The 13,402-nt window shown below is 42.9% G+C and overlaps 3 protein-coding genes across 3 annotated transcripts; all 3 read right to left on the reverse strand.

Moving 5' to 3' along the window:
- Window positions 1–1,179: 1,179 nt before the first annotated feature.
- LOC118404411 (tripartite motif-containing protein 2-like) lies at window positions 1,180–7,439 on the reverse strand. Its single transcript, XM_035803482.1, has 2 exons — window positions 7,067–7,439; window positions 1,180–3,251 (listed from the first exon to the last, which is right to left on the reverse strand). Exons 1-2 carry the CDS (start codon window positions 7,437–7,439, stop codon window positions 1,180–1,182), a joined length of 2,445 nt encoding a protein of 814 aa, XP_035659375.1.
- A 2,459-nt stretch (window positions 7,440–9,898) lies between these two features.
- On the reverse strand, window positions 9,899–11,252 carry LOC118404413 (E3 ubiquitin-protein ligase TRIM71-like). Its single transcript, XM_035803483.1, has one exon. It carries the CDS (start codon window positions 11,250–11,252, stop codon window positions 10,002–10,004), a length of 1,251 nt encoding a protein of 416 aa, XP_035659376.1. The 3' UTR covers window positions 9,899–10,001.
- A 1,289-nt stretch (window positions 11,253–12,541) lies between these two features.
- LOC118404414 lies at window positions 12,542–13,324 on the reverse strand. The gene has a single exon (XM_035803484.1). It carries the CDS (start codon window positions 13,322–13,324, stop codon window positions 12,542–12,544), a length of 783 nt encoding a protein of 260 aa, XP_035659377.1.
- Window positions 13,325–13,402: the final 78 nt, after the last annotated feature.

Raw genomic sequence — 13,402 nt, forward strand, 5'->3', positions numbered from 1 at the left:
TCTTTTTGCTGGCCCGAAAGTTTTTGACATGTTAAAAACTGTCAAGGTGCATTCGAAGTGGAGACATATCGAAATTGGCATTCAAAGTGGATTCTAAGTGTATTTTAACTATTCTAACTGCAGTCTGACCGCATTCTACGGCATTCCAACATTATTCAAAACATTCTTATCTCGTTCGATGGAGAACCGAAACGGCATGTCATTTCAAATCCCGTCAGAATGTGGCCAAAAGAACATCAGGAATGCAGTGAGAATATCTAGAATACACTACGACTTCCCAGGAATAGAAAAGAACTTTCATTCTGACGACATTTTGGCTCATTCCTTACCGTGTGAAAGGGATATATGGTCCATTTGGAATTCCCACCCGAATGGCCACGACGCCCCCGAATGTGGCACGAGTTTTGCAAAAACTTCATGCCGGCTGGTTCTGTTTGATTCCTGCTAATTCGATTTCTGTGTGAAGACCCTATAAGCTTACAATTTATACCTAGTAATACAAGAGTATGAAGTATGGGTTGAGAATTGGTTGTCTACAATAATTGGAGTTTCTATCGTCTAGACATTCTGCGATATATTTTCCTTTATAGTCACCATACTGCAGGGGTTGTCACATGTTATTATGTACTTAAATTTGCTATTCAGGTCCATTGAGATAAATACTATACAAAAAAAAACACTTCACCTGTAAAAAATTGAGATCACCATAATAATACACCAATTGAACTTCATCAGTTAATTCATTGAACTTACTTGAAGTTCATACCTCGTCTTGCATATAGAAAATATTCCTCTACACATTACACAACACAATACAAGTACAGTAAGTGTCAATATTAAACTCACATTCAGTCAAGTAAATATTATCAAAAGTATCATCCTCGCCATATAATTTAAACTAACCTCTTTTAGGACTTTCACTGACTGGTTTACAGTTTTCATCCACAATTTAATGAAACAAATATTAAGATGTGAAGAGTGATACTGGTTGTTTTTTTATTTCTTGTTTTTTTTTTATACTGGAGATTTTTTATTCCTAGTACTTAGATTTCTTTTACTTGTATTTATCACAATGTGAAGATGGGGGGCAAAGCAGGTTATACTCTATAAACACCTAATACAAGTTCCCCTGCCATGCTTCCCATGTGTGGTGAAGTTTGCGCCTCACCTGACTCGGGTTCAGTAGGGGGGAAATATGGAGACTGTTTGGTTCCCTCCATCAGTCACTACCAGCTGTCCCTGTGGTGCCATGGCAACAGCCGTTGGCTCCCTCATGTCTGTAGTGATGTGTTTGAGGAATCTGCCTGTCTTGTCAAACATTTCCACACGCCTGTTCCCACTGTCTGCCACGATGATGTTACCTGCTCTGTCTGTACAGATGCCATGAGGTTTCTTCAGCTGACCTTCACCACTTCCCTTACCTCCAAACTGGAACAGAAATTGTCCGTCCTCATTGTACACATAGACACAGCAATTCTCACAGTCTGACACAAGAATGTTCCCTTCCCCATCCACAGTGATGTACCACGGGAGCTTCATTCCCTGCTGCTGACCCACAGTTTTCACAAGTGTCCCATCTGGCCTGAACACCAAAACTTTACCATGTTCCCCGTCGCATATGGATTGTGTGATGAGGATGTGGTTCCTCCTGGTGTCCACGGCAACTCCTCTGTCCCACTCTGTCATTTGTCCTCTGTCAAACTTCCTCAGCACCCCGCCCTGTTTGCTGTACTGCACAGTCCAGCCCACCACCCACAGGTTCCCCACCACCCACAGGTTCCCCTCCCTGTCCATGGCCACATCCTCTGGTATTATCTTCTCTTCACCTGACACAACTGTTGGGAACTGTTGGACAAATGTTCCCTGCAGGGTGAAGACTTGGATTCTCTGCAACATATAATCTGATACAAAAATCTCCCCTTCATCTGACACTGTAACACCGGATGGACGCATGAACTCTCCTGGTCTATATCCCCCTGTACCAAATGTTGTCGTCTGACCATGAGACTGAGGCTCCCCTTGCCTTTGGTTGCCATAATGATGTCCCCTGCCCCTTGCTGCATTAGTACTTGGTGCAGGTGCTGACTGTCCTGATCCTGATGCACCAAATGTCACCCTCAGAGACTGATGCTGTCTTTTCCTGCAGTTACCATGGTGATTACTTGTGTAATCACCATGGACACCATATGGACCCTTGAACTTTCCTGGTCCAGATCCCTCTCCACCAAATGTCACCCTCTGATCATGAGACTGAGGCTCCCCTTGCCTTTGGTTACCATGGTGATGACCTGTGTCCCTTGCAGCAGGTCTTGGTGCAGATGGGAGAGACTGGGCCCTCACACGTCCTAATACTGGCACTGGGGTGTCTGAGGGCTGAAAGACAGCAGGCTGGGTTTGTACATGAGTTGGTGCTGCTTTTTCTCTGTACTTTCCTACCACCTCTGTCAAAGCGGTTTGCTGACTGAGAATCTCGACCCATCCCTGCTGCAGTTCTTGTTCTGCTTGATCACAGGCAGCAGATAGTTCATTGATATCTGGCAACACTCTGTCCCTTTCAGTATGTATTTTCTTTAAGTTGTCGCTGTGACTTTGTTGTGATTCAGACAAGAGGTGGTCTTTTCCATCTGTGATTTTCTGCACCATTTGGTCATAGGTCTGAATGATGCTGTTGTCTCTCTGCTGTTTCTGTTCATTCAGGGTTTTCTCTTTTTCTTTCAGACCTCTGATGAAGCTGCAGTAAGTTTCCAGAATGTTCCTCCCCTCATTGATCAAGACCTGGACTGTAGACTTCTTTTCCTGTGTGGCTTTTGCAAGGCTTATTATGTTGGGATGTCCATCATGGCCTTCTTCAACACAGTCCACACACAGAGGCACTTGGCAAGGTTTGCAATAGAGTTTTAGCTTCTCAGAGGGGTGAAAGCTGCACCTGTTTCCAGACTGGCGTTGTTCTCCTGTTTCCCCAGACAGTGAAGTCTGCTGTTGCAGCCTCTCACACATATTTGCCGCCATGAGATTGTCCGGCAAACCTGCGACCCCCTGGGGTGGCAGCCTGAACTTACGACGACAGATTGGGCACTTCACGGTCTGTCCCCTCCCTGCAACGTTCTCCAGACATGGTGACAGACAGAAGGTGTGCTGACACGGCAGCGCCTTGGGCTTGGTTAACAGGTCCTTGCAGATACCGCAGGTCAGTTCTTCATGGAACGATGCAGCCGCCATTTTGTTGTCCTTTTGACCTTCTGCAGTAACCCCTGCAAAGCTACAGAACCGGTTTCAACCTTTGACTTAAAATGATGCAAAGCTAATTAGCACATACCTGTACCTGACGTGTACAATTACAATGTATGTGTTCAGTTCTGTGCTTTATAATAATAATAATCTTTATTGCATATTCATGCCCGAGGGCTAAATGCACAGAAGGACCTCATGTGGTCTTATGGATGCAGAGAAAAAAGAAACTTAACTAATACAATGGTTTTAGACTAGGCTAAGCTATACAGTGATTTTAAACTAGGCTAAATGGAGAGGGAACTAAGACACTATGTGTTACAATCGTTAATGGCTGCATCTAACATGTTCTTCTCTCTTTTTGAAACACATGGAGACATATTCACATATTGCGTCAATAGCATGACCGTCCGTGCATGACATCAAGTACTTGAATAAGCCTTGTCTTGACATTTTCTTATAATTGTTGTCTATTCGTATGGCATTGTATAGGGATTGGCGTTCGTATTCATATAATGTACAATCTAGTAAAAAATGTGTCTCGTCTTCGATATACAAGTGGTCACAGAATTTACATGTTCTATCATTTAAAGGAGTGCGGTTATGCCTGCCGGATTCTATATGTAACGGATGGTCACTTATGCGAAATCTACACATAGCTCTGCGATGTTCAAAGCTTGAGATGCTAAGATATGTTTCTCTTTCATATGTTTCTTTGAATGTTTTGTACGTCCTCAATTTGTTTCCCTGGTTTTCTTTTCGTCCAATCGCTTGTAGTTCTGAATGGAATCTTTGGATGAAAATATCTTTCAACCTTTGCTTTAGTTGATTTAGATGAGTGGGTATGTTAGAGTGACCGTTTATATACAGGTAGGCAAAGCCGGACTCCTCTAAGAGTTTCCTTACATCAGATAACCAGCAGGATGTTTTACGACTATCTAGTTCCTGCTGTACCATGTAAGCTTCATATTGAAGACTACCTGTGTGCACTTCGTTGGCTAATCTAAAATAATAATTATACATTCTGCATTGAGCTTCAATCCACAAGGGGAAACGCCCCAGTTCCGCTCTACTTGCAAAATTACTAGCGTTCCTTCGAACACCTAGGATGTATTTACAGAATTTCAGATGGACGGACTCTAAAGGGGATTTGTCATCCAATTTGCTACTACACCAGACTTCAGATCCATACAATAAAATAGGTAGGACACATATGTCAAACAATTTGCAATGCTGCCTTATGAAATGGTAGGTGACAAAACAAACACACTTAACCATACCCAACTCTATATGCGGTGTATGTACATGGGAAAATAACCTACTAGCATTTTTTAATGATGCTCTGGATGCATCTTCTATGCAGTATTGATAGAAAACATTAATCAAATTTTAATATGACTTTATTGTGTACAAACGAATTTGTACTTTTTCAAGTTATTCCACACAGAACATAGTACTTGTAGGTGAATACGCAGTTCGTTTCACCTCACAAGTGCAAAGTATAAGACCAAATATTTAGGGTGAGTATCAATTAGGCACAGGTTTCTGTATGCAGGACTGAAGGAAGTAATCATTTCAAAGTGGAACAAGTTTCACACTCAAGTTATTTACTCCAAGAGAATTCTTTGGTTTGTAATTTGCATAACCTTTAAACTACCTTATAGGGGCATAACACACCAGGTTTATACTAAAGAGTAAATGCTGCATATACAGACAGATTAAATAATGTTTGGGCTTGAGAACTGCTTAATCATACCAGGTCCTGGTCCCTGCAGTAATGGTATGTTCCATGCAGGGTTGTCTCCAGCTTCCAGATTTTGTCCATCAAGCTCATTGGAAGGCGTTTAAATCATGACTAATGTTTTAGGGTGTTGCAAAGAAAAAGGCAAAATTTGATGCAAATGTCTTATAGCAAATGGAAGCCCATGTTGTAAACTTTTGTTGTGAAATCTGTCATTTCAGGCTTGTATAAAAATACATTTCGTGAATTTCATGTCATGAAAATCAGATTTATGGGCAGACCAGGTATATTTTTCTCTATCCCAATAGTTTTGTCAGAAGTCCTTTTGATAAAAGCTCTGAAACAAAGCAAAATTTTACATCTTTCAGTGAATAATTTCATCAGGTTGGTAAAATACTTAAATCACAAAGTTCTTTAATATGCACAACCATGAATATTATTGATAGCCAACGTTTCGATGTACTCCAGACCTGTACTCCAGTATAGCCCTGACAAAGATGACTGATGGTCATCAAAACGTTGGCTCTTAATATGATTCATGGTTCTGCATTTGAACTTGGTGAAGTATTTTACATCTGTTACACATTTTAGTCATTACATAATCCTGTGTCAAAACAAAACGTACCCACCGACATGATATAATAATAATATAATAATATAATATACTTGTATCTCTGTTATATACTTTTTCTGACCCTTGCCTCTTCCCTCATGACCTCAATGAAAATCAGCTTGCTGGCCGATTTGAGCTTTCATGAATAAATAAAGGTTCAAACAAACAAACAAATAAGTCTGTAATACTAATAGCTTTATTGCAAACCAATTGTACATGCCACCGAATATGGCATCTATGGTTACATAACATGTTGCTACAGTTCCATTAGGCTAATGTACCTCAATTACTCACAAGAAAATGTTTAGGACTTTTAGGACTTTCACTGACTCAGGTTTCCAGTTTTCATCTACAATTCAATGAAAGAAGTACATTTAATGTGAAGAGTGATACTGACTTTGGGGATTTCCTATTTTTTATATTGGAGATTTTTTTAGTCCTCCTTTTGTTTTACTTGTATTTTTCACAAAGTGATGGGGGGCCAAACAGGCGTATAAACACCTTACAAGTTCCCCTGTCATGCACTAAATACAATATCAACAAATATACAACTGTTACTGTAATAAGTGCAGTGCAGAATCAATGATATTTACATGTCCTCCTAGTGGGTTAAATCATATATATATGATTGTAAATGCAAAAATGTTTGCAGAGGTTTTATGTTGAACTTCACAGTTTTTGCAGTGTCTGCTTCACTGCAAACTCAAAACCGTGGGCAATATTTTCCTAGTACAGTATAAGATTGCAGTATATAGCGCTTCTTCTTCTTGGTTCTCCCATCGCTACGACAGACGATCGTCCCTCGCACCTCGTCCCCTCGTCCCAAGTCCAGCTAGTTGCAAGTTTGACTTTCCTGGCTGCTCTTATAGCACTAATTGCAAACTAAAAACCATAACAAACACTCCATTTTTCCGCCACCACAAAATTAAATCCCTGCATAGTTTGAGGCATTTACGGTAATATCACTTTGTTGACATACGTCATTGCTTAAAAACGACTCCAAAGTTTGTGAAATGAGACCAGGTAGTTTTTGGTACAGTTTGCTCCTCACCTGACTCAGGTTCAGTAGGTGGGAAATATGGAGACTGTGTTTATCCTAACATCAGTCACTACCAGCTGTCCCTGTGGTGCCATGGCAACAGCACATGGCCATTCCATGTCTGTAGTGATGTGTTTGAGGAATTTTCCTGTCTTGTCAAACATCTCCACACGGCTGTTTCGTAGGTCTACTACAATGATGTTACCTGCCCTGTCTGTACAGATGCCACCAGGACCCTTCAGCTGACCTTCACCTCTTCCCTCACCCCCAAAACTGAACAGAAACTGACCGTCCTCGTTGTACACATAGACAAAGTGATTGTCACTGTCTGACACAAGAATGTTCCCTTCCCTACCCACAGTGATGTACCGTGGGAACCTCATCCCCTGCTGCTGACCCACAGTTCTCACAAGTGTCCCATCTGGCCTGTACACCAAAACTTCACCATGCAGGTTGACCCAGTGTCCCGTGGTTTGTATGATGAGGATGTGGTTCCTCCTGGTATCCACAGCAACTCCTCTGTACCACTCTAACTCCTGTAGGTCAAACTTCCTCAGCACCCTACCCTGTTTGTTGTACTGCACAGCAAATTGAGCAAACTCTGTCCTCCCCACCACCCACAGGTTCCCCTTCCCGTCCAGGGCCACATCCTCTGGTTTTATCTTCTCTTCACGTCTTGGCACCACTGTTGGGAACTGTCTTACAAATGTCCCCTGCAGGGTGAAGACTTGGATTCTCCCGTTCATATTGTCTGCTACAAAGATCTCCCCTTCATTTGATACTGTCACTGTATGGGCACTTGAACTGTCCTGGTCCATGTCCCCTTCTACCAAATGTTGTCCTCCTATTATGAGACTGAGGCTTCCCTTGCCTTTGGTTGCCCTCATTGATCAAGGGCTGGACAGTCAAATTCCTTTCCTGTGCAGCCTTTTTGATGGTTGTAGTACCATGACCATCATGAGCCTGTTCTAAACACTGATCACAAACTGGAACCTGACATTGTTTACAGTACACTTTGAGCACCTCAGAGGGGTGAAAACTGCACCTGTTTCCAGACTGGGGTTGTTCCCTTGTTTCCCCTGACAGTGTGGCCTGGTTTTGCAGCCTCTCACACAGACTTGTAACCAAGTGGTTGTCTGGCAAACCTGTGACCCCCTGGGGTGTCAGCCTGACCTGCTGACGACAGATTGGGCACTGGAAGGCCCCTGCCCTCCCTGCATGGTCCCGTAGACAGTCCTGACAGAAGGTGTGCTGACAGGGCAGCACCTTGGGCCTGGTGAACAGCTCCAGGCAGATGCTGCAGGACAGTTCTTCACGGAACTCTGTCCCCAAACTTGACGATGCAGCCGCCATTTTGTTGTCTTTTCGACCTTCTGCAGTAACCCCTCCAAAGCTACAGAACCGGTTTCTGCCTTAGGCTCAAAATTGCAAAGCTAATTAGCACACAACTGTACCTGAAGTGTAAACTTACATGTTCAGTTGTGTGCTTTATAAAAATGCTTTATAATGATGAATGACAAAACAACACACTTGACCACAGCCAAGTCTACATGCAGTGTATGTGGGAGAATGACCTTAGACTAATATTATTACCTTTGCCAGAATGGCTTAGAGGTTATGTTTTGGGCATGTTTGTGTGTGTGTCTGTGTGTCTGTGTGTGTGTCAACAGCATAACTCAAGAAGCCTTGGATGGATCCTGATGATATTTGGTAGGTGGGTAGGGGTCGGGAAAACGAAGGTCAAGTTCGATAATGGGCCCCCTAGCGGCTTGCTACGGTAATGCAGCGGAAACTCAATTTTTTAAATCTTGTGTTCTGGACATGCTGTGGTCATGATACTCGAGTGGCAGATAGTCCTCAAGGCAGAGAGTAAGTGTTGTGAGTTTGGGCCCCCTAGCGGCTTTTTTGGAACTGCAGGCACCGGTCTCCTTTCAAACTTTGAACGAGAATAACTCTACAACGTTTTGACGGATCGTCATGATTTTTGGTATGTAGATAGAATGAGTGATAACTTGCATAATGGTATACTAATTATGCAAATCAACAGCTAATTTGCATAATTAATAAGGAAAATTTATAAATCCACTGCATTCCATGATAGGACTTTCAAACTTTTCACATATGTAGCTGGGAAGGAAAGAAATGTCGATAGATATCAATGATGCAAATGATGACCTCATTTGCATAATTAATGAAAAAATATGAACAAGTTGACGGATCATCATGTTTTTTGGTATGTAGGTAGCGTAAGTGAAGACCTACATAATGAGATACCAATTATGCAAATCAACAGCTAATTTGCATAATTAATGAGGATATTTTATAAATCCACTACATTCCATGATAGGACTTTAAAATTTGTCACATATGTAGCTGAGAAAGAGAGAAATGTCAGTACATATTTATCATGCAAATGATGATCTCATTTGCATAATTGATGAGAAAATATGAACGTGTTGACAGGTCGTCATGATTTTTGGCATGTAGATAGCCTAAGTGAAGACTTATATAATGTGATATTTATTATGCAAATTATTCATATTTGTTTCTTGCATTCTGCTGGAACAATTTTATGCAGTGCCATACAGTATATAATTAGTGTAACAGTTGTATAGGACTTATGTACTTAATACATTAAGTGTTTAGTATGGGTTGAGAATGAGTTTTTACAATCATTGGAAAAATCTCTAATGTCTTTCGTATGTATACCATTCAGGGGTTGCCACATGTCATTGTGCACTTGAATTTACTGCTCAAGTTAATTGAGATAAATCATTGTATATTGTGTCAAAAGGACACATTAAGTGTAAAAAAAAAATTACAATTGAAATTCATACTTCCTCTTGTACTGAAAATAGGAAATAAAACTATTCGTTAAAATATAACATTACAAGTACTGTACAGTAAGGTGTCAAAATTAAACTCACAACCAAATATTATCAAAAGTACCATCCTCAGCGTATTAACGAATATCTAATTAGCACTTCCACTGGAGTTGTAGTTTTCATCTACAATTGAGTGCAGAATCAATGATATCTAGTCCTAATGGGTTCAATCTTACTGTAAAATATTCAATGCAGAAATGTTGTTGGTCATTTTTTTTTTTTTTTATGTTCAAATTTTTTGCGGTGGCTGCATCACAACCGCAGACATTTCTCCATACAGTATGTGACTACTGTATATGGTGCTATTGCAATCAACTGTTACAATACTCCATTTTCCCGCTACCACAAAATAGATTCCCTGCACACATAAGTTCATTTAAAGTCCCCTTACTATATTGACATACATCATTTCTTAAAAACGACTTCAAAGTTTGTGAACAGGATCAGTCAGGGAGACTGCAGAGTGGTACAGTTTGCTCCTCACCTGACTCAGGTTCAGTAGGTGGGAAATATGGAGACTGTGTTCTTCTCAACATCAGTCACTACCAGCTGTCCCTGTGGTGCCATGGCAACAGCCTCTGGCTCCGTCATGTCCGTAGTGATGTGTTTGAGGAATCTGCCCGTCTTGTCAAACATCTCCACACGCCTGTTTCCCATGTCTGCCACGATGATGTTACCTGCCCTGTCTGTACAGATGCCACGGGGTTTCTTCAGCCGACCTTCACCCCTTCCCTTACCTCCAAACTGGAACAGAAATTGTCCGTCCTCGTTGTACACAAAAACACACTTATTGTAGTAGTCTGACACAAAAATATTCCCTTCCCTGTCCACAGTGATGTACCATGGTTCCTTCATCCCCTGCTGCTGACCCACAGTTCTCACAAGTGTCCCATCTGGCCTGTACACCAAAACTTTACCATGTCCCCCGCCGCATATGGTTTGTGTGATGAGGATGTGGTTCCTCCTGGTGTCCATGGCAACTCCTCTGTCCCACTCTGTCTTTTGTAGGTCAAACTTCCTCAGCCTCCTGCCCTGTTTGCTGTACTTCACAGCAAAGTCAGCAGGCTTTGTCACCACCGACAGGTTCCCCACCACCCACAGGTTCCCCTCCCCATCCATGGCCACATCCTCTGGTTCCATCTTCTCTCCACCTGACACGACTGTTGGGAACTGTCTCACAAATGCTCCCTGCATGGTGAAGACTTGGATTATCTGGTTCCCAAAGTCTGCTACAAAAATCTCCCCTTCATCTGACACTGTAACACCATATGGCAAAATGAACTGTCCTGGTCCCGATCCCTCTCCACCAAATGTCACCCTCTGATCATGAGACTGATGCTCCCCTTGCCTTTGGTAACCATGGCAATCACCCCTGCCCCTTGCTGCATTAGTACTTGATGCAGGTGCTGCTGGGATTGGTGCAGATGGGAGAGACTGGACCCTCACATGTCCCAATACTGGCACTGGGGTGTCTGTAGGCTGAAAGACAGCAGGCTGGGTTTGTACAGGAGTCGGTGCTGCTTTTCCTCTGTACTTTCCTACCACCTCTGTCAAAGTGGTTTGCTGACCGAGAAACTCAACCCATCCCTGCTGCAGTTCTTGTTCTGCTCGATCACAGGCAGCAGACAGTTCATTGACCTCTGCCAACACTCTGTCCCTTTCAGTCTGTATTTCCTCAAAAGTCTCGTTGTGTATTTGTTGTGATTCAGACAACAGGTCCTTTCTTTCTTTGAGTTTCTGCACCATTTGGTTGTAGGCCTGAATGATGCTGTTGTCTCTCTGCTGTTTTTGTTCATTTAGAGTTTTCTCTTTTTCCCTCAAGCCTCTGATGAAGCTAAAGTAACTTTCCAGAATGTCCCTCCCCTCATTGATCAAAGTCTGAACTGTAGAGCTCTTTTCCTGTGCAGCTTTTTTGATGGTTGTTGTGCGATGATCATCATGAGCCTGCTCTAAACACTGATCACAAACTGGAACCTGACATTGTTTACAGAACACTTTGAGCACCTCAGAGGGGTGAAAACTGCACCTGTTTCCAGACTGGGGTTGTTCCCTTGTTTCCCTTGACAGTGTAGCCTGGTTTTGCAGCCTCTCACACAGACTTGTAACCAGGTGGTTGTCTGGCAAACCTGCGACCCCCTGATAATGTGGCAGTCTGACCTGCCGACGACAGTTTGGACACTGGAAGACCCCTCCCCTCCCTGCATGGTCCTGTAGACAGTCCTGACAGAAGGTGTGCTGACAGGGCAGCACCTTGGGCCTGGTGAACAGCTCCAGGCAGATGCTGCAGGTCAGTTCTTCACGGAACTCTGTCCCCAAACTTGACGATGCAGCCGCCATTTTGTTGTCTTTCCAACCTTCTGCAGTAAGCCCCCCAAAATTACAGAACCGGTTTCTGCCTTAGGCTCAAAATGATGCAATGCTAATTAGCACACAACTGTACCTGAAGTGTAAACTTACATGTTCAGTTGTGTACTTTATAAAGCTGCTTTATGAAATGGTAGGTGACGAAACAGCACACTTAACCACACCCAACTCTATATGCAGAGTATATATGGGAAAATAACCTACTAGCATTTTTTAATGATGCTCTGGATGCATCTTCTATGCAGTATTGATAGAAAACATTAATCAAATTTAAATATGTGTACAAACGAATTTGTACTTTTTCAAGTTATTCCACACAGAACAGCTGAGAGAGAGAGAGAGAGAGAGAGAATGGTTTATTATTTCACAACCAACTTGCGGCTCGAAAGCCGAATTATCAGGCTTGTTTACATCGAATATCGCACCTTATTGCTACTCACAAGAACATATTGTACAATTATAATATAAACAATACAATGAGACGTGTAGCATAAATATCATAATGGATAAATATTGCAGATTCGAGTGCAATGTCTAAAAGACAAGTTAAAATAGGATTAAAACTATACATATTAAAAGACTGACCATGCTAAAACTGGTTGACTTGACCTATATACAACTTTAGCTAAAAACAGATTGTCCTGACTCCTGGTGGAGTTTATGCGCAGAGTCTACAGTTCGTTCAATGATTTGATCATTGCCGGTATAGCGCTGGTTAGGTAGCGGTTAGTCCCAGTAGGTTGTTGGTATCGCGCAGAGTTGCGGAGTTGCCTGCCGTGTTGTTGTCCACGGGTAGGGGGCAGCCATGTGGAGAAGCGAGGAGACCTTTCAACTCTCAAGGCAAAGTCAGTACAGAGTTTCTGTCTACGTGTTGAAAGGCGCTCAAGGCCGATGTGCTGGAGAGCTGCCGTGTAAGAGACGAACTGACGCCCCATCATCAACCTGCATGCCCTTCGCTGCACCCGCTCTAAGGCGGCCGACTGTCTCTGAGTGAGTGCTGAAGCCCAGCATGGAGCGGCGTACTCGAGTAATGGTCTAATATAACCGCAGTATATGGTGTTAAGGTCTGCGATCGGCACCCCGGAACGTCGCAACCTGCTGATGACGACCAGCCTTTTGCTACTTTTGGACACCATGACATCCACCTGGTCATCCCATTTCGGGTTAGAGCGGATGTGGAGTCCAAGCAACCTAGCCTGGGTGGTGGTTTTAAGTGTCTGCCCTGCAAGACTCAGCACTGGAGGTTGTATGGGGGCGCGCACGAAAGAGAAGTGCATGGCCATGCATTTCTTGGGGTTGAGTAGCATGTGGTTTTCCGTAGCCCAGTTGTCAAGGTGGTTCAGATCACGTTGAAGCGATGACGGAGTAGAGATAAGCCTGATCTCTCCCAGATTGAAGTCATCTACGTATTTCCAGTGTGAGTTCTCGGTGACCGGTCTAACATCATTGATCATCGCCAGAAATACAAGAGGACCCATCAAGGTGCCCTGGGCTATACCGCACGTCAGGCTTTCCCAATGTGACAATGCTCC

The sequence above is a fragment of the Branchiostoma floridae genome, chromosome 17, assembly GCF_000003815.2.
Source record: "Branchiostoma floridae strain S238N-H82 chromosome 17, Bfl_VNyyK, whole genome shotgun sequence".
In the NCBI taxonomy this organism is placed as follows: Eukaryota; Metazoa; Chordata; class Leptocardii; order Amphioxiformes; family Branchiostomatidae; genus Branchiostoma; species Branchiostoma floridae.